At 35.5% G+C, this 22067-nt stretch overlaps 1 protein-coding gene across 6 annotated transcripts in view; it reads left to right on the forward strand.

Moving 5' to 3' along the window:
- LOC145998692 (neuronal synaptobrevin-like) overlaps positions 1–19988 on the forward strand; it is a 51520-nt gene extending 31532 nt beyond the window's left edge. For 4 of the 6 annotated variants that reach the window (XM_083135167.1, XM_083135166.1, XM_083135165.1 and 1 more), the window contains exon 6: positions 18964–19988. In XM_083135167.1, coding sequence (XP_082991293.1) covers positions 18964–19064 — 101 coding nt within the window. In that variant the 3' untranslated portion in view covers positions 19065–19988. Of the gene's footprint in view, positions 1–4067; positions 4121–9362; positions 11668–18963 lie in introns of those variants that run through there. The other 2 variants (XM_083135168.1, XM_083135169.1) reach the window with 2 other exon arrangements.
- Positions 19989–22067: the final 2079 nt, after the last annotated feature.

Genomic DNA, 22067 nt, shown 5'->3' on the forward strand with positions numbered 1-22067 from the left:
TCTTTCAAGAACAAGCGACATCGATGGTGCTTTCAAGATTCCCAATCCAAATTATGCACCCAGCAATATGTACGCAGCCCATGCTGGACCAGAAGACCATAGGTCTTCACAATTGAGGAGCACCGTCGAATGACAGTTGCAATGATGTGTACATAGAGCACCACCTCTCGAGAAACATACAGTGAGTGCCCTCTGTAATGAATCAGAGATGGCTCTCGCAAATTCTTACAGGAACAATTTTCAATGAGGAAAACTCATGCAATGTGAATTCTACCTTACAACTATGGGGTCTACATGGACCCCAGGCACAGAAAATTTAAAAAATCCTAACAATCCCTGGTATATGAGTAGTGAAATTTTTACCCTGTGTTATACACGTTTTGAGACAAGATATCACGGGATATGACAACCCAGAGAATGATATATTATTTTTGGCAACTAGCTAAAAGTGTTTGGGGTCTGCACAGACCCCAGAACAGAGTGAGTGTTAAATGCAACTTGGTATTCACAGATAGCTTCAGATTGTTCCTCAATATATAGGAATAAATATACTGTAAATGATATTAATTAGATGTGAGTTACTAACATTTTCCACAAAACTCACTTCGCGTTACTAATTTCAGTTGCCTCTTCTACCATCTAATTATTATCAACCACATCTTTTATTCCCCAAACATGAATAAATTATATTGCTGAATCATTCCCATCACATCACCCCCAACTACGACCGGATCAAGAAAGTGTGGGGCGTTACCCCCACACCCCCTATATGCCTTCATGGCGTGGTGCTATGCATAGGGGAGCACTTTACCTTTTTTTTTTCTATCATTCCTAAAGAAATAAGGCAATTGTGCCTCCATATTCTTGCATGGATTCTTGAACCTGTAATATTTTTTTCCACTTACTTTTATCAGTACCTCTGCAGTTTGGTTCTGCATGTCAGAACATGCTCTTTTGTATTTCACTATTTCATGTACTAATTAATGTCCAGTCTTTTAGTAGTTGATAATCTGGAACAAAACTCTGCCTGTATTGTTTAGTCAAGATGGAAAACATGTTTTATGCTCTTATTCATTGAAACAATACCATTTTCCACACAAAACTTAGTTATTTTTAATAATTTATTTGTAATGCTTATCCACAAGTAAAAGAAACAAAATAATAGACTCCCTCATTCTTCCTCCTCCAAAATTGGAACCCTTGATGTGGTGTATCATGCAGAAACCTCCACTCAAGACTCTTTATCTTCCTTCAATCTTGAGTTATTTGAAAGGCAAATTCATATGCACACAACTTCTAAACAAAGAATGATACGGACATTTTTATTATTTGAACTTTTGATATGTAGTCAGGAGAAATTTACCATTGTTATAGTAGTTTTTCATCTTGGTCTGTAATTTGTTGCCATTTTTTTTCTGTAAAAAGGAAAGTCTTTTTTGTTTTTGTGATGCCTTTTTTTTTTCATTGTATTTTGAGTGATACATGATGCCTACGTGAAAGGATGAACATTATATTTTTCAAGACAATACACAGCACAAAAAAAGTATAATAAATGGGCACTAAAATTCGTTGCAAGCTTTTGACTCGTTTCTGGAGTCGCCATCTAAAATTGAAGAACAGGATACGAAAATGCATGTGGGTACAGTGCAAAAACAAAAAGGGGGTGCTTCAGTTTAACTTTCACAAAATATAAGATAATTAATGCAGGTTTTACCTTGTGTTCTCATAATGATTATTTTTAAAATCAATTTTTTTTATCTTTAATGTTTTTTTTTTCAATAATGAAAACATATTTTAATAATCATAAATATATATATATATATTTGTTTCCAATTATGTGATTTGTGCGTAACTGGGTAGTAAGTGTTCGATTTGTAGTATCATTTGTACAGCAGTCTTTTGTTTTAATTCTACGTGCTGTAATTTGTCTTTTTTTTTTAAAAACGTCAGTCAAGTCAATACTTTTTTTTTGTAACAACAATTTGTGTACTTTTTCGTCAGTGTATTTTAAGGGATGTTATTGCACCATATGTCAAACAGTCCATTCTCTACCACATGAAAGCCCTGCCTTTCATAAAGTAATGAATTATATTTATGCTATTGCGAGATGTTTCCAATTGTTTGCACTTTCCAAAGCAAATTTCACTTTCATAGTATGAAGTGAACCTTAGTCAACATTTTTATAAACACTGCAAGTTGACCAAGTGATTGCTGCAAAAACTGACTGCAAAGGGAGTGCTGAGGAGATTTCATTATGGCCTTGTATTTAAGGATTGAGGTCAGGCAGATTGGGCACCTACATATCAGACTTTATTATTATGGGAGCAGTGAATGACCACTGTATCGTCGTCATCCTTCGCCATTTCCTGCCCCTGACTGAGTCATCATAGTGACATAGGATTATTTATCTCAATGTATTACTTGCCACCACATTTTAAAATGAAGGAATGGTAGTTTTTTCACTGTGCTCAGATATGAATTGTTCATATTGAGTTTAAACTCAAAGTTTTTAGCAACCATAGTTCAGTGCAAGAGAATCGTGTAGTGCAGATAATGCATTTGTACAATGCTATAGGATTTACGAATCCAAAAACTTGAAGATGGTCATAGATTCAGAGTAACAGTTTCGCCTGTCACTCATGTTTGCAAACATAGCTGTCAGTGTTGTTGTCCCAAATATTTCAGAGGGTATATGCTAACTTTCGTGAAACGTTATGTGGAGACCATTTTTGCATTAAATATATGGATGCAAACTTTTAACTTCAACAGAAATGTCATTTGTGCTAGAAAATTGATGATGATTATTATTATATACCCATGAAAGAGTCATATTACAATAGAGAAGTCATTTTTAAAATATAGAATATTAAGCATGTAGCATGTTAATGTATTTTGTTTTCTTGTTAATATTGCTTTTGTGAATTCTCATTTTGTATACTTTTAATAAGTTTAATAATGCTGCTAATTGCAGTAAAAATGAAAAATCCTTGGAAAAATCCTTAAAAAACCAAGGAAATGAACAGAAAAAGAAAAAGCAACAGTTTTCCCTTTTTTTCTGTCCTCTCTGTGAGACCTCAATTGTCGCTTTTAACAATTAGAGCCTTTTAGTTGCTGCCAATTGTTGTGGAAAAAAGAAACAAGAACATTGTTGAGACTTTTGCATCAGACTTGCTCAATAATTCGAAATCTCAAGCCATGTAATATGGAACTTCTATGTTGGGTTTGATGACAAAATGTAGTTTTGAACAACAGCTCACTGGACTTATGCCCATGTAACGTAAGTAGAAGGTGTACACATTGCAGCTAACGAGTATGTTTAACCAGAAGGTATACGGCATATACCATCACATACCCCTCAACTACACCCCTGATGGCTGTGTGAGATGACACTTCATTTCATTGCATTGAAATGCAACATGTACTTAAAAATGTGCTGGTGGAATTTTTGGTGTCATGGATGTCGCCTTTTCTGTTTCTACATACTGATGGGTTTTCCTACGTTAACATAAGATTATTTATCTTTAAAAAAGCTTTTTTTTTAATGTTTTTCTATAAGTTAGGTCAAGGTTGTTTTTATAAACTATTCTCATCCTTTTTTGCATTTTTGGTAATTTATAATTTATACAAATGTAGTACATAATTTCTTTATATATTTTTAAATAGTTTGTGAATGTAATGTGCTAATTTGGGTAATGTGTGATATGTTGAAAATATTAACATTTATTCACATTCAATTATCATTATTCATGTGTCATCAGTTTACATTTTTTGTAACGTAATGTTGGAAGAAGGATAGAAAATCAGTCATAATGATATAAAAATAATTAATTGCATGTGATTTTATGTACTTGGTATTTTAACTGCAATTTGTGAAATGTGTATTTGGAAACGTTGCTTCAGTAACAATCTCTAATGTCAAAATGAATATATTAGATGCAATTAAAAATATAATAACTTTGTTTCCTGCATTGATACTAATTGTACACAATATCCTTATTCTATTTTTGAATGGAGAATGCTGATAGTTGTAATGATTGTACAAATAATTGCCTGTTTCTTCTTTCTAGTTAACTTCGTGTAACTCTGTGCTCTTGTGCATCTTGTTTCCTAAGGCTGACAGGTGTGCTTCTCCTCTTTCCTCTTCTATGCTGTTAGGTGAAGGTTTCTGGTTCCTCTTCGTGTGTGTGATTGTGTTTGTGTTGTGTAGGGTATTTCAACCAAACGTTGGTGGAAGTGTGTGGTTCCAGTGCAACTGAAATACATGTTATTCTTAAAAACCACACAAAACAAATAACTGCACTAAATAAGGCACTTTAAAAGTCTGTGGTAAACCTTTTAAGTTTCATCATCGGAACCTCAACCACGCAATCTTGGCTCGACCAACCCTGAGATGGGAGTCGAAAGCTTGGCCAGACTTTTAGTGTCTTATTTCGTATTGTTATTTGTTTTGTGTGATTTTTGAGAATAATATTGCCAGCACGTGACACAAAGTTTTTTAATGAAATAGGAATCTTTTAATGGCTATATGTTTGGTATTTATTTTGAGTTACTATGGTCAAGTGAGACAACTGACTGGCACGTGGAGATCAGGGTTCAATTCATTGGGTGGGAATTTTTTCCTCATAAATTGTAATTTGGGGGTTCACCCTGCCTCTAATCAATGGGGCAGGGATGTCTGAATAATTTGATGAAATTCCGAATGTGTAGGGCTCAATACTGGTATACTAACAGAATTTATTACTAGCAGACATTCATTTTGAATTATCCAAACCATTTAAACGTTGATACACAAGCTTCAAAATTAATCTGTTTCACAGAGTTTGAAGTTAAACCCAGCATAGAAACTTAATTTTATTTGTAAGCTATTTATAAATACAGCTCATCTAAAGTGGTGACCTACTTTTGACATCACCACCAATGTTGCTGGATTGTAGTTCCAGCCTGGGTGTTCTTTGTGAGTGTCCCTTCATCAATTTCATCACTCATCCTCATCATTGCAATTAGCCAAAACCAGTAGAAAAATGATGTAGAATAACGAAGAATAGAAAATATTCTAAAAAATTTAATATCTAAGCACATTTCTCCATATTATTTCTGTATTTTCTACTAAACATTTACACACAAAGTTCAATTTATTTGATTGATTGCAAATCAGTTTTGTGGTCAAACATTGTTGGCAGACTTTATTTTGAAGAGCTGCCACACCAAGCAATGCAAATTGCTTTTGTGATTGATGGATTAATTTAATTTTTAGCTCTCTTTTCTGCCACTTTTGGCTTATCGCGAAGATGAGGATGAGTGATGATATGATGGCATTGATGAAGGAACACCCATGTCCAAGCTGGAATTCTAACCCGGGACTCAAACATCATAGCATGCTGTGCTTCCCACTCTGCCACGGAGGTCTGCATTGAGTGATGATAAAATAAAATTGATTAAGGACACACGTAAAGAACACCCATGCCTAGACCAGGATTTGAATCAGGGATCTTGTCATCATAGCGTGCCATGTAAACCAATGTTGGTTTTGTGCATTTCAAAGTCTCCACACTACACTAGGGAGTGCCATAGTGGTGTGATGATCCAGTTATGCTGATTTGTAACTTGCTTGTGTCAAATAATAAATGAAGCCGTTTTACCAGTTCGATTTTACACCATAGAATAGCTGACATAACAATGGCTGGACACTTCAACTCACATTGCTAGGTCATTAATTTAATTAATACTAGTAGTAAAGCTAAATTCATTATTGTAACAGTAGTTGGTATTGTCATTAAGGATGGGTCCAAATTATCTGCTGCAAACCTCCAAATTTTATTCACATATTTTTCCTGAGATGTGAATCGTGAAGCTATACTCAATAGCTAATTGAAATAACCTTTCTCAAGAAAAAGAATAAGCGTTAATTACATGTAAACCACTAAAGGGATTTAATTGTTCACTAAATGTTTCCTATTTTACACGGAGATAGTAGACTATTGAATATTGATGTTGAAGAAAACAATTTATTTTGACCCATCCTTAATTTCCCATTTCATGCAATTTACTTTAAAAGTCAATAGAGAAAGAGGTTGGACACTTTTCCTTAATGTTGCTGTAATAATAAAGCAACATTAATATTACTTAGTGAGCTTTGATGAGGCAAGGGATGTGTATACCCCAAAACAGGTTTAAGTTTGCAACAATGTTGTACAAACGAGACCCAAACATACATGCAGAAGATAGTTCTGCTGTGATGGGTTTTATTCTGACACAACTGCCTACTTTCAACATACCAGTTATTTCATTTGTAATGTATAGGAAAAATAATGCATGCAAAGACATTCAGAACTCGATCGGTTACAATCAATGAACAGGCAAACTGAAGCTTGGATTCACCAAGTGGACAGTTGGGTATGCAGAAGGAACAAGGGAACACAAGAACTGTGTCAAACACTGTAGCAGGGAAAATAAACTTTTTGTTTTGTTTTATGCTAGTGTTGCTAACCACACTGTCCTACATGGACGTACTCTAAGTATGGGAGATTTGTTAACAGATTAAAAGGATTTGATGTATCAGTACAGAAATATAATTACAGATTTATGGATATGTTTAACTACGGAAGAGGTGAGCCTGATGAAAGTACCGCTAGTTTTAAAAGAGAAAACGTTCAAACTACAAACAACCAAATACTTGAATAGAAACTGTGAAACGATGCCGGCTGCTAACACACAAACAAATTTTAACAATCCACACACCAGAGCGGTAGCTACAGATTTCTAGGATCACTCACTTCTTGACTCTCTTCCTCACTTGCTTCCTTCTTACTAACTTACTGCCTCATTGCTTTCCATCCTCACTCTCTTCTGTCCTCACTTGCTCTTTCCCTTCCCCACAATTATAATAAACTCTTTAGAGCCACACACGACCAGAATGTGTAGGTACGTATGGGAAAGTGATCTTGTTATATATAACACAAAAGCCAGAAAAGACTGGCAAGGTTCTCATATAAACAACCTGTTCCATCTTCAGTGTTTCACTAATTATTAATTAAAAACGGCAAGTTTCTCTATTTTGGTTTAGTTTTTTGAAGTCTACGGTCGATATTATCTGATGCATTATAGTACAATCAAGATTCATAGCTAGAAAATTTATTTTCATGGATGTGTCAAATCCATGCCCCCTCCCTACATAAACTTCAATCTTCTAAAATCTGAACCAAAGTTCACTTCTTAAGACAAAACTGTCCCATGAAAGAAATAGAAGAAATGTGCATATGTTGGACAATTTCTGTGGACTACAGTAAGTATAGTTATTACAACATACTGAGAACCGTTAATAAAATAGCATGTTTTGCTAGAACAACATTGCTAAATGAGGCATATGTTTTTAATATAACCCCCAAAAGAAGTACTTCTTTTTTTTTCCCCTTTTTTTCTTCTTTTTTTTTAGTATATACCTTCATAATCCCAAAGTTCCAAAGCCCATAGCGTTTCATGGTAGGCTCATGATATCCAGATGTGAATTGTAGCTTTGAGATATGTATTCCTCTGTAAAGGTCCCTTCACCAATTTCATCTACCCACAATGCATCGTTGTGATCACGATTAGTCAAAGATATGTAAAACAAGAAAAATACAAATTGGCCAAAAAACATTTTAGAGAAATTACATTCTACTTGGCATGCATATAGAGTTTTGATTTGTGATGTTCAAAACACTCTTGGTCTCTGCTGTGGTATACTTGGTTCAGTTATGACTAACAGGGGAGTTGTGCCCCTTTTTGTTCAAATTAATACATAAAACACTGCTGCAAAGTTAACCTGTCTTCAAGCACAAGTTCAGAACTGAATGATTTTTTTTCCCCCCTTGTGTGGATTTTCAGCATGAAAGTGCCCAGCCTCTTCAGTGTACAGTTATTGAGACAGTGTATAGATGAGATCAAATGGCATAAGGTGACACGTTTTTGTCTTGTAGTTAATCATACTGCCAAAACACATTTACTCTTTTCCCTGGCATGTAGGCATTTATATGTCGCCACTGTCCTGGTGGGACATCTAAATTTAACAAGCCCAAAAAATGCATGGAAGTACAGTATCTGATAACTGCAAGAACATTTTAAACATATAATCAGCACTGTGCAATGCACAGGGGATGATGGCCTTTGAAAAGTGATGTGAAATAATTAGGGCTGAGCCTATACCAATGTATCGGTTGAATTTTCTTCGTCGAGACCAGTGATCCGGATTGGCTAGAAGAGTGGCCAATAGAACAACTCATTTGTCAAGATTTGTCCTTTTCAAAGGTTCTTCCCTTGTGTCTTTGGGTCCAACACAGGAAGTTCTCTTTAGATTAACGAGAAATTCTGTACCCTCTTGGGAAGCAGATGACAAGATTAAAGGCAGGACTAAGTGAAAGCACTGCACCCAAACATGACAATGAAGGCATGTAACTGCCAGGTGGTCAAAGCCATATGGAAATAAAATAAACCATTCATTGCCAATTCTTGCTCGCAAACTCGTGAGGTAAGAACATGGACTTTTTCAAAACCAGTATTATCATCATGCTGGGCTGATTCCGGAGTTAATGGAAAAGGGATGAATGTCACTGGGAAGGGAGGGTTGTGAATTCCTACCCTTCTCTGTAAGTCTTTTGTTTGATGCTAGTCAATACCGACACTGCAGCGACTTGTTTTTATTGCAAATGACAGATAATAATGGACATAAACAGAGCCATCAAAAGGAGCATTATTATATATCTGTATTTGTATACATTTTTACGTTGTTTTCATCCCTCTGCAGGAGAACCCAAACGACAAGAATGTTGTTTAGATGAAATTGAAGCAGGGACGCTTGTAATAATTCATTCTGTGTAACTGCAACGCTTTAAAAAAGCTTGTTCTGGGTCTATAAAGAAGTTCACAAAAAATGTCAAGGCATTTTAAAGTGCTACATGAGAATAATTTGTGAGTTATGTAATGCCATTAATAGAATGTGATGTGATAAGTTGCTATAACTCATTATCTAGTCTTTGCTTTTTAAAACTGGAATTATACAAGTATTGGTATCGGTGAGAGTATTTGCATCGTTTCAAAGTGGTATCGGCTCAGGCCTAGAAATAAATGTAAACAAACAAGAAACCCTGAAGTAGAAGGCATCCGTATGTTTCCATCGTGGAAGTGCCAACAGCTCCCTGTTAAATTTCGGGCATGTGAATGTTAGATGGTGGAAACAGTTTTCACTCGAACTTTTGCTCTTGAATTATTTATCTTAGCTTGATGGTTGCTTTCTAAAGTGTGCACTGTAACATGAGTATTACTGTTTGTAGAACGATTGGTGGTGGTGCTAACTCTTTGTGGCTTTTACGTGTTTTGTTTCTTCACAGCTTGGGCAGCAGGGTAACTTATGTTCATTCATGGGATCTAACAAAGTCTATCGCATGACCATCTTTTGGCAAGCACGTCTGGGATAAGACACCCTTACTAACAAATGAAACAGGATATTTGGCCCATCTAGACATCTTCTCTTCTCTATTTTTCCTTTGTCCAGTGTGCCATAGGTGTTGTCGCCAGATATTCCTGGTTGCGTGAGAGTAAGGGGGAGGCCTGTGTGTTGCTTGAGATTTGTGGCTGTACCGAAGACCGTTTCAAACAAACAAGTGTTGCATTATGTGCAGTGTTGCCAAATTAGACAAGCTTTGTGTAAAGCTTCATAAATGCTTCCGTCATTTAAAGTTACGATATTTGTTCCTGATCATCAAATAAATATGGTTACACTGTATATGACAAGGAATTGTTCCTTTCGTAGAGTTTTGTTTGGACTAACTATGTAAAATCCAAGATCTCTATTTTGTACAACCACCTTTATTCTGTATTTTTATAGTAAGTGAGCATTGAATTCAAATGACCTAGACAGATTTTGAAATATATATATATTTTTTTATTATGGTGCTGAAGGGAACAATTCATAGTCAATTTTTTGGAAGTTTGTTTTGATGAAGAAAGAGTATATAACTCGGTAAATTATTTTATATATTTGTCTGTAGCATGCATTTGTGCTTGTGTGCTTGAGTGTAACATAGAACTTTGTGTATGGATATTTTAATCCAAATTCCATCTCCATTTATTTTAAAAACTTTTTTTTTCCAGATTAGTGCTAATGATGATTAATTAGGTATTACAAAGTAAAAGGAAAAATGATTAATGGTTGTAGTAATCGAAGTGGGTTCAGTGTCAGTCCAAGTGAAGCTTTTAACATGTTGCTGGGTACTGCTAGTATATACCTGTTATATGCATTATCATATGTCAAGAATTGACAAGAATTGTAACCATACAGTTGTGTGGGGTCAGAACCATGAAGCTTGTGGCCTTGCCAAAGATCAAACTTAGGAAACATGACTGATTACAATTTAAGTTCAACCAAACTATTTCACATAAATGGAGGTGCCCAATTTTGACCAGGAAGAAATGGTCATAGCACTGAGGCCTTCTTGCTAGTGCATCTGTCTCAGAAGAGTGAACATACAAGTACAGTGTATTTAAGGGAAAAGATGGTCTCCTCTTTCCAAACACTGTGATGGCAGACTGCACAGAAATTATTATTGAGTCTTAAAACACCACTATTGTCACGTAACTCTGTTAAGTAGACATTTGCAAGAACATATCTTGGAAATGGATGACAGTTCTGTACTGTTGCATGTCCTGTGGTCGGGACTCTCTGAAGCCCTGTGTTGCCCTGAGATTCCATTTCTAATGGATTGCCTAACATTTTGGTGTTTACCAAAATAAGCATTAGGTTGTGATCCAAAAGATCATGGGATTCATATAATTCAAAACAACCATTGGACAGGTAGTTGAAACAGGAAATGTTAGAGGTAGATCACTTTTCCTCTAACAGCTACTTCTTGCAGTTTTTTTTCACCTTCATAAACCAAAGTAAACGTTTGTAAATCCATATCACTGAATACATATCAAGTGAAATGCTAAATACTCGCACCCATTATGACTGAATTGAAATAAGTATTCACGGTACATGGAAGAAACCATTGGATTGAATTGGTACTGGTGTTAAAGGGAGTATTTCGAGTGGATCTAGAAAAGTGACCTTTTGTATGTATGAGATGTGATACAAAGAATCAAACTGAAGCACAGAGCCACCTTGTCATATTGTGTCAGTCATCAATTGGGTTGCACCTCTTGTGTCAGAATATGTTTGCTCTGAGACTTGTCCTCTCTGTCAGGTGGATTTGAACCACTTTGTTCTCATTGTAGAAAGAAGGATCACTTTTAAAATAAGAGTAAATACAAATAGGTGTATAATGTCAGGTGTGGAAGGGGGAGGAAGACAATATGTCAACATCAATTCATGATAGATAAAGTACAAAAAGGAGTTATCATCCAGGCCAGTCATTCACATAATTACTGATCATAAAAGAAATGTGTGATATGTTTTGGAAATATAAAGGTTGAGTGATCAGATAGTGGCTGATAGCTTAACTTCAACAGGAATGGTGTTTGATGGATTTTCATCTAATCTTTCTGAATAACAAGATACACTTTTCCAATGTTGCAATATGTGACAGATGGTGCAGTGGTAATGTCGTCACCTTGTAATCAAGGGGTCCCAGGTTCAATACCACTCTACTAAACTGTAGATGCAGTCCCGTTTAGCCTTCCTGTGCGTAAAGTGGACTTAAAAACAAAACTCATATTATTATTGTAAGTTTTGGCCATGAGCTACAGACATTTGGTTTCGCTGACACTTACTTAAATTGTCTGCCCGACACAAACTTAGTGGAACTCTCCCCACTGTGAGAAGATGATAATAATATTAATAATTTTTCTTTATTAAGCGAACATGGTTCAGCCAAGGGCTGCTCTCCCACCTAATTCTGGAGGGAACATTACTTGGCTTTGTTCCTTCCATTCACTTTTGGGTTATTCATAGCATATGTACAACCCAGAGTTACCTCTTCCATCCATACACACAGTTCTATGGGTGCAATTTTCCAGCATGTCTTCTATTAAAAGCTTCAGATGATGAGTTTGCATACATGCACTCCACAGAAGAAGAATTAGTATTTTTATAAAATCTTTTATACATTGTGAGTTTTGAGAATTTATTTTTGTAAAACTGTATTAATACAGAATATTCCTCTTGCTGATATACTGCACACATGCCGTTATCTGTGCAAAGAAAATTTAATCAGTGAAAAATAAACCTGATTTTTGAAGGAGCCATATTTTTGCATCAATATTTTGGAGACAACCTTTATAGAAAAGTAGATGCAATGATCTAAGACATGTGTGCATTTTTGTTATAAATATTATATATTTTTTTTACATTGCGCATAATGAGTAAGTGATTACTATCAGACCTTTTCTTTTAAAAAATGTTTTATAGTCAGACTATTTTTGTAAAGGGTTGAATGTATACAAATTTTAATTATATGTAATAACTAATGTATGTGTGTGTGTGTGTAAGACAGCTCTACTGGGAAAATCGCATGCTTTTTGGTATACTTGTTTTACTCCTGATTAGGGCTATTAACTTTTACTCCTGTTTGCAGTGAACAAACTTTTCTGTGACTGATAATTTTAATTAAGAGAGACCAGATTTTAAAGGGAAACATTTTCCTCTAAAAAGGACAAGAAAAAAAGGGAAAATTATTCCCAAAATAAGATGGGGAAAGGATTAGTTTTTTGCACTCCACTAAAAATACTATTTTAAACTCCCAACACACTTGGAGGGAAGGTAAGGTAGAAGGTGCTTGTTCGTTCATTCCTCTAAACTTCTCCAAATAGATAATTGTTGAATGCTTTGTTCAGGGAAAAAGAGTCGTACAAAATATTTAATATCTTGTCAATAAAGGGACCAAGGAAGATGTTTTCTTTAAAAATGGGAATGTACGCTGAAATGCTAGTTGATAGGGAGCAGAAAGGAAAATGTTTTAAAAAAGGGAAGTCAAAACGATGTGATCTTGGTGGAAGACAATTATCGACACATTTGTTATTTATTCCATGATCCGTGTTGAAAAATAAAAAAAGGAATTCCCTTTAAAATCCCGTCTACTATCCATGACAAAAATATTGAGCCCTCGGTTTACGTTCTTGTAAAATTGTACTCCGTAGGAGGGAAAAGGTCAAATATACCTCGTAGGAAAGCTTCCAAGTATCTACTTTTTAATAAGAGTTATCTGAAAAATAATCTTAACTTTGGTTTCTTACTATAATGAAAAATTCCCTGAAAAGTAGTTTTTTCTTCCAATATTCACAAACTGTGAACTTAACGCCATACAGTTCATAATCGACTGTACATATAATCTTGAGATTGTGTGTACCTGAAGTTTGATTATTATTTTTGCACCTCTGTAGAAAAAATCAAATGCATATTTTTACTAGATACTTCAAAAATTGACATTTTAGGGAAACGTGCAAGCTTGAAATGCATAATTACAAATTCAATGAAATTGCAAAAAAACTGTTGATATAACGCATTTGATCAAATTCCAGAAATTTGGCATGTGTATCTCAAATGTGGTTCCAGATATTACACCCCCCACAAAATGACTTCACATTCGAGGATCTGAACCATATCCACGAAATGGTCCTTAAGCACGTTGATATATCGGTCTGCGTTCATCATCACATTTTGCGGTAAGAAATATAAACCTGCCCTGCCCTTTTCACCTGAAAAACACCCACACACCATTACAGACTGGGAGTGCCTAACATTCGGAACCATATGCTGAGAGTCGTATCGATCTGAAGATGATGGACGTCGAACCTTAGCAGCTCCCATTCGGAAAAGTTGGAATGAGCTTTCATCGGAAAACATGACTTTCCTCCACTGTGCTGGTGTCCAGTGTGAATATTTATTTGCAAAAGCAAGACTGTCTTTTTTCATGCAGGCAGTGAGTAGTGGCTTTTTGGTAGCAGTACGGCACAGCAAATCCAAATCTTTATGTAAAAGGTGCTGGATCGTGCGAACACTAATGCTTTCCAGCAGACTCGGGTGCATTTCTTTAAGGTTATCGCTGTCAGTCGATGGTTTTTCTTTATTTCTCTCATTAGGAGAGCGTCTGTAGATTTGGTTGTTTTTCTTTGCCTCCCACCACCGAATTTGTGCTTTGGAATGACAGTCGGAGGCAGTCCTCTGGCGGCTGCCAGTACCTTCATTATGGTTGATTTTGCACAACCTGTTTGTTTACATATCGTCTTTATCGGGACGTTTTCACTTTGCCATGCAATAATGCTGGCTTTTTCCACACTACTACAGTCCACCTGTACAGTAGTCAAATATCCAACACAAATTCAGTAGGAAAATATCCAACACAAAGTGCACCACACGAAAACACAGCAATTTATCACACACACTACAACAGAAAGTCACCCTTCCTATGTCAACTAACAATATGAAATGAAATGAACTCGCTTATCAGCAGTAATACACTGTTGCCAGATACGGTATGAAGAAACAATTCTGTGTTCGAAACAAAACAACACTAGATACAAGGCTACAAAGTTATAGACCGCTTACTACAGCAGATTTCACATGAGGTCTGAAGTAATTTTGCGACGGGTGTAATTATTCTTTCACACTCCTAATATGGTAAATGGGTGCATGTCGTATGGCGGAGTGCGTCCAATCTGAGACGCTGCAGGCGACGTCCACAGCATTGCCACTTCGCTGCACTTCACTGCGAAAATTGCGCAAGTGCGTTCCGCCTAGCTGATCCAAAGTATTGGTTGGTTGATTTGACGTTTTAAGTCCACTTAATGCACAGTATGGCTAATCAGGACTGGACCTACAGTTTAAAGTGGGATCCGAACCACTATGTGCCTCCACTGGGTATTGAACCTGGGACCCCTTGATTACAAGGCAACAACGCTACCGCTGTGCCATCGGGGAGGCCAATGTTCAGAACGCACTTTAAACTGTAAGTCCAGTCCTGATTATCCTACCTGTGCATAAAGTGGACTTAGAGAGAGAAAACAACTCTGCTTTATATGATCATCATTTTCCCAGTGTTCTTTTATGTTGCACATCTAAACAAATATATTGAGTGCAATGATGTTCGATGAGAACGATTTGAATTAAGTTCATGAGAGATCCAGTCTTCTCTCTATACAATAATAACGCACCTGCTGTGTACAGTGATCTCATAAGAAAGGGAAAGCGAGCGAGGTGCGTACCAGCGATAGCAACACATAAGAATTATATTTAAGAAATTGCGCATTTGAAGCCTTCACGCCAACTAACATTTTAAAATATATTTCAAGCAAACCGCATGTAAATTGTGTTTATCTCGCAAAATTCACTTAATCATGTCGAGTATTGCTTTTATATTTTGGTCTGTTTCACATCTGCAACTCTTGTAATAAGTAAGGAGTTGTGGGTTCATTAAGAGAGACAGAATGACTAAAAACGTTAATAAATTTTCAATAAATATGATGTGAAAGGTAAAAGTATAAAATGCTGTTCATAATGGATCTGTTGAACTGGATAATTAAAATAAAAGTCTTGTATCTTTCATCTCACCACACCTTGCAAAATCTCTCCCAATAAAATATTGAGTGGATGCAAATTTTTTTTGTTCCCTTTTTCTTTACATACCTTTTTCACTGTGCTGACGTAACCCCAAAATACTCTGCCGTGCACTTGGCACTGACTATCATTTCTTTTGCACCACTATGATATTACCGCCTTGCCATTTTCATGCAACAAAAAAAAAATCCCTTCACAGAACCGCCATCACTCAATACTGTGCGTACGAACAAACACGCGAACCTGTGAGAGACCGACTGCCTGGATAGAATGCAAGTAAGAATTATTGTGGCTATGTGGGAGTTCAGGCAATAATTCATGGCAGGAACGTAAACACAGAAGTGACAAAAGAAACTTTCAGCATCTCTACAATGCTTTCCTTTGCGCAACACATTGTTTCGGCTCATTTCCCGTGTCAAAGCTGCTTGGACGCGGAGTTTAAAAGACAAGCGGCAATGCGTGGTCACAGAACTCACTTATTCTACGTGCATTCTTAGCAACGATGTGAAGTGTGCGGGAACCGGTTGCCAAGAAGAAACAATTCTCTCTCTCTTATTTTCAATTCACACAGTGTGCAAGAATGAGATATGGAAATTTGATTTTTATTCCACGGCCATCATTTTGATATGCAATTCATGACCACTGGGCTGACCATTACTGAGATTGCAACATCATAATTAATCATTAATGTGCCACAGACGATAGTACCATTATATTTGGCTGAGATATTTCCACATAAACAAGCTTAAATGACAAAAAAAACAACATATTTTTACGACTGTTTTACACGAAGCTACACAATTGAATTTGACTTATGTAAAAAAAACACAAAAAAACTACACTTTTACAAACATTTTTGTCTGAATATAAAACAGAGTTAAAATCACTTTGTCTTGCTTTTGTCTAAAAGCAGACACTTGTAGCTTTCCAATGAGGTATATCTGACTTTTTTCCTCCCACGGAGTACAATTTTACAAGCATGTAAACCGAGGGCTCAATATTTTTGTGACTGATAGTAGTAATTAACGTGCAGATACATAGTGTGGTGGTTATTTTGTCTGCCCTTCCTAACTAAGTTGAACAGATTAATTTTTAGAGTAACAATGTGATGGTGTTGCTTGTTTGTGGAACTGATAACATGAGTTTGAGGATGTATTTACTTTTGTCAATGTTCAAGTGGCAGGCAGTGATGTGCATGTGTTCATTGTTGTGAGTCCATGATTAGGCTGCCATAACGTGATCAAGTACCAATGATTGCATACTTCTAACTCTTAGTCCATTTGTGGTTTAGTTCCTAAAATCAGATTGTGCTGATTCCAAAATTCAATTTATTTGTTTTTTCTATTTATAAGTGCCAAGAAGTTACACAGTAATGTAGCTGCTTTGTCTTAACTTCTGCTTTGATTGCTCATTCCGGGCAGTGGCAGATTTTACCTGCAGAGCCCTGGGCTCACATGATGCAAATTGTTTTTAAATGTACATCATGTTGCAAGTCAGGAGTTATTGCCACACATTAACATGTTGACTGGTTTACACAGGACTAATTTCATGATCCGTTTCAAGGTCTTTTATGAATGGGATTCTTCAAGTTCAGTTGTTTTCTAAGTCCCCTATATGCTAAGACAGGCCAATCGAGATGACCTACAGTTTAAAGTGCAATTTAAATTGCTGTGCAATGTGTCTCATTGCCTGGGATTGAACCCAGAACTGCTTGATTGCAAGGTGACATGATACATGGAATGGGATTTAATATCGTAAACAAAGAAGTTAGTTGAGGGAATTTATTTATCTTGCAATGAAATATAAAATAGCGTTATACATTTTATCACCAAGAATAAGTGTACAGATATAACATAATCTGTTTGGCAGCTTATCAATATGCAATAATTTGAATTTCACTGAAATAGTATCAAGTCAATGGCTTGAGTTATGCTTGTCAATACTATTTCCTTCAATATGTTTATTCTGGCCTCCCCGGTGGCACAGTGTCAGCATCTTTGCCTCATGATCAAGGGGTCCCGGGTTCAATACCCGGTGGAGGTACATAGTGGTTGGGATCCCACTTTCAACTGTAGGTCCAGTCCCGATTAGACATACTGTGCATAAAGTGGACTTAAAAAACACCAACTCAATCAATATGTTCATTCTTAAGTAAGGTAAGGCAACATTACAATAGCTTTTCAGAAAAGGATGACATTGTTACAGAATTATGTTTCCGGTGGTGTATATTTTAAGATCATCGAGGTTTCTTTTTTAAAAAATTGAGTGAAATCAATTTTAGGTGTTCCTCTCTGTAATTCTTAAACTGCATAGTAAATCAACTGAGATGCCATATTTATTGGAAAATTCTTTGAATACATTCTTTTATGGCAACCAATTGGTTGGTATTGAGGAACTATGATATTTAATCACACAATATATTTTTGTATTATGTATAAATATGAATAGAAAGTGTACTGCATCTGTATTTGAAATATTGAACATTGTTCTTCCATGTAGTGCTATCAATGGATTAGAAGCTATTTTTGTACAAATGTTTTGGGGAAATTAGTAGTATTGCTTTTTAAAGAGTATCATTAATCTTGTGAATAATGGACCAACTACAAACATGTGTAGAGCGCCCCAGCTGCCTGATGGTTCATAATTTCCTGTGAGTGTTGTGCATTTTTTATGTCCTCTGGTGAGTCTTAGGGTTGAGCAATATCAAGCATGTGTGACCATCAATAATGCATGACCCCATATTGCCCATGATTTGTGTGATGTTTTCATAATTTAATTACTAACAATATTGCACAAATCTTGTGCAGTTACAATGCATGCTTTGCATCTTCATTCTTGACATTTTTTCAGAAGTTTGAGTGAATTGTTTATTAGTTATCTTGTAATCCCCTTTATTTTGCTAGCCTGTACAATGGTTATAACTGTTAGATCAGGCTTGAAAATAAATATCAAGCTAGAAAGAGCAGGTTGGATTTTCCTAATTTCTTGGTTCATAGGAAAATGTTTTCAAGAGTTTGTCCTGTTGGTCGCTGTCTTCACCTTCAGTATAATGTAGCCAACATTCATGAGCCACTCAAAATATTTCTGCAAGTTACAGATAGCTCATGATTGATGGTTTGGCATTCCTTGGCCTATGATAAATATATTGCCCAATCCTAGTGAGCACCTTTTAAAATATCCTTGTGTTTTTTCAAGGTTTTCTATTTTACTACATGTAAAACCTTTTTTATTTTTTTTATTTCCAGTGTAACTAATGGAGAAACATCTTCTGATTTCCTTTAGTTATTTGTAGAGGTGTGAATGTGTAGATGAGTGAGTGAGTGAGTGAGTGAGGGTGTGTGTGAATGAGTAAGATTGTTTATGTTTTATGTCAAGAACGTAGCTTTTATTTGTTTTCTCTAGTGGTTTTTGTTTAAATCTTTTTTTTCTTTTTTTATTAGTTTGGGCCACATCCTCGATTTCAAGCGACGATAATCCTAATAAAGCAAGTGCTCCAATTGCTCCAATTATGCCTGCTTCAACTCCAGCCAGCAAAACCTAAACTTGGTTGTGAATGGTCAAACTCCCTTTTTTTTAATTAAAAAAATTGTATTTTTTCCTGATTTATGTTATATTCGTAAACACTAAATGCTTCCACACAATAAAAGAATCCAGTATTGCCTACTACTGTGATTCTAAAAAGAAGAAAAAAGAAACACCAGAAATATAGAATGGGAGGTGGATGACTACACAACCATATCTTGCAAATAATGGTGCCTCAGTATTGGTTACTGTACAAACAGTAGAATATTAAATTTAGTTTTGAATATATTAACTTTGATAGCATTTCAGCTTGCCATGAAAGATGTAAAATTTGTTGGACATTAAATAAAATATCATTGTCCTATTTATGCAAAAGATTTTAATAATTGCATATGAGGGAAAATGTAATTCAAGTTGGTTTTGAAATGATCAGTTATCAGTAGTAGGTGAAGGTTGAAGTTGACTATAAATAAAATATAATTGGTGTTAATATGGTAAATTATGTATACTGTGTAATATACATGTGTCTTGATTGAAGTGGCTTCACTGTTGCTATTAGATCTATTAATGATTAATGGATGCCTTAATTGTATGTTTAAAATATTTAGAAATTGCGTTGATTCGTTGACAGGGCATATTGTCAGCTGAATGTACATGTTCATGTTAATAACAAATATAGCAGAATGTTATACACTTATTGGTGCTGTAAGCGTTACTTATCTGATTTAACTTTCCCCTCATGTTCCATTCCATTGTATTTATTGCTGTATAATAGGAAAATATTGGTTCACTTGATTTTCTTTTTAATGAAGAATAGATTTTTGTATATTGTTTATTATACTATAAACAGAAGACATTAATAATATGTTTTCAATTTATGCAAGAGAATTATATATATTGTATAATAAATGGCATATAAAATTTTTTCTGGTGCCTACTTGAACCCTGGTTGCATTATATTACAAGAGTCAAATGAAAACCTTAAAAGTCCACTAAATATTGTAGGGCAGACTGTATACAGTTCAAATTTACATGAGGTATCAACTGTTATTTATAAAATGATCTCAAGGTTGCAACACTAATCAAGTGAGCTTCAAAACGTAATTTTAAAGATGGTGCCTCCTGTACACACTTGCACCAATGAAGAGTGGTTTCTTGCCCTTGTCAACCTAAAACTTACAGAAATTTATCGGCAAATGAAAATTCAATAGCTCTGTCCATGCTTACCACCCCAGCAAGTTTACTAATGGAGGAAAAAGTTTGACAATGGCCTCAGTTCGCAGGTGGATGGGTGGAAAGGCCTTCGCAGTGGCTCATAAGTGACTGCACGTGGACACCAAAGACTTATTCTTCTTGATGTATACAGGCAGTAACTCAAAGTTGAAAATATATGTAGATGAGCAATAGGTCTGTGATAAAATCCAACAAACTTGTGCAACCTTACATACAGAAATCTACTAGATAAGAAACAAAAACAAATTTAAGTTTTACAGCTGACTCTCCCTTGTACATGGTGTGAATTTATGTTACTTGTTCATAGTTGTGATCAGTGCTTGAAGTGGAGAATGCTATACCCACAGTTAAGACAATTTTCATAGAACATCCCCTCAGATAGGATAATTTGCACAAGCATCATCCCACTTGCTTTATTGTTTCCACTTAACCGTACAAGCATTCCCCCAGCTAGGAATTTCCACTTTGAGCGCTTGTTCTGGTACAGAAGAAACTGAAAATCAAGTTTTATTTAATTGAACTATGTGCATCCATATATCAAACACTAAGAACTGTATAGTAAAGTGAACTTGAAGCAATATTACACTTATCTGTTGAGTGTTGAGCATTTGTCCCACATTGTTATACATTTGCTCACTTGTAAAAACCTGGTATGTGTGTGTGTTAGCATGTACTTGCATATGTTAGTATTGCAGGTGGAAAAAAATGTGTTGCTCATGGCATTATGGGACGGACCACTGTAAAAATTTCTCTCGGATCAAAGCTCAGTACTGTGCCATGTTTGTGGTAAGTACAATATGTGAATTACAAAAGCAAATAACACAAATGGCTGTCGAAGAAATATTTTTTCATAAGGAAAAGTAGTTTGTGTCATTCAAATATCTTTTTCGAACCTAGGTGATGGCTTCATGTACAACTGACACAATTACAGAAATGACTTGTTGAGATTCACAAACATTTACAATAATTTCACAACTAATTTTCACTTGGTAAATACCTCGAGAGAGTTAAACTAATATTATTTTGATTCATAAATCCAACTTTTCTGATAATTGCAAAAAGAAACTCGAGGTCAGTGGAATGTTTCATAAAGGAAATTGTCAATCCATTCTCCATCCTGAAAGTAAGTTAACAAAACCATACTGGGCTAAGCCTGTGCCATTGATACTTGAACATTGTAATGGCTCAACGTTGTGCAGAATATTTATAAATAAAATATGCTTAAATTATTTTATTAGAAATATACAGTATCATTTGACTAATTTTATTTTAAAATATTTACAAATTTTTTTTTATTTTTTTTCAGAATATTTAGACACTTCGAAAGTGTTGCCTAGGCCACATTTACGTGCAGGCTATCTAGACTGCAGCCTATGGGCCCACACCACAAAAAAAAAGTTAAAATTTTAATTTTGAGTAGACTAAAATGAAAAAAAAAGTCTTTGTTTTAATACTGTGGTGCTGGCTCTCTTCTAATCAATCATAACCGACGTCGACCCAGTTATTTTGTGTGTTGTGTGGGCTAATTGGGCTGAACTCAGTGGACAGCTGATATGAGTTGAGTCAGCATTGAGGAATCTCAATTGCTTGATGTGGTGTGGGAACACTATCGCTGTCACACAAACTATCTATCATCGACAATTTGCTAGGAAGTTGTGCAACTAATTGGCAAGCGAGTTTTCAATGAAGTTTTCTCTCGAACAAGGAGTCAAAGTACTATTCCATATCATTAGACTCCACTCCAGACGAAGGTCACATTGATCAGCTTACTTTGATTTTCAGATATTTA

The sequence above is a fragment of the Lepisma saccharinum genome, chromosome 14 (assembly GCF_977018435.1).
Source record: "Lepisma saccharinum chromosome 14, izLepSacc3.1, whole genome shotgun sequence".
In the NCBI taxonomy this organism is placed as follows: domain Eukaryota; kingdom Metazoa; phylum Arthropoda; class Insecta; order Zygentoma; family Lepismatidae; genus Lepisma; species Lepisma saccharinum.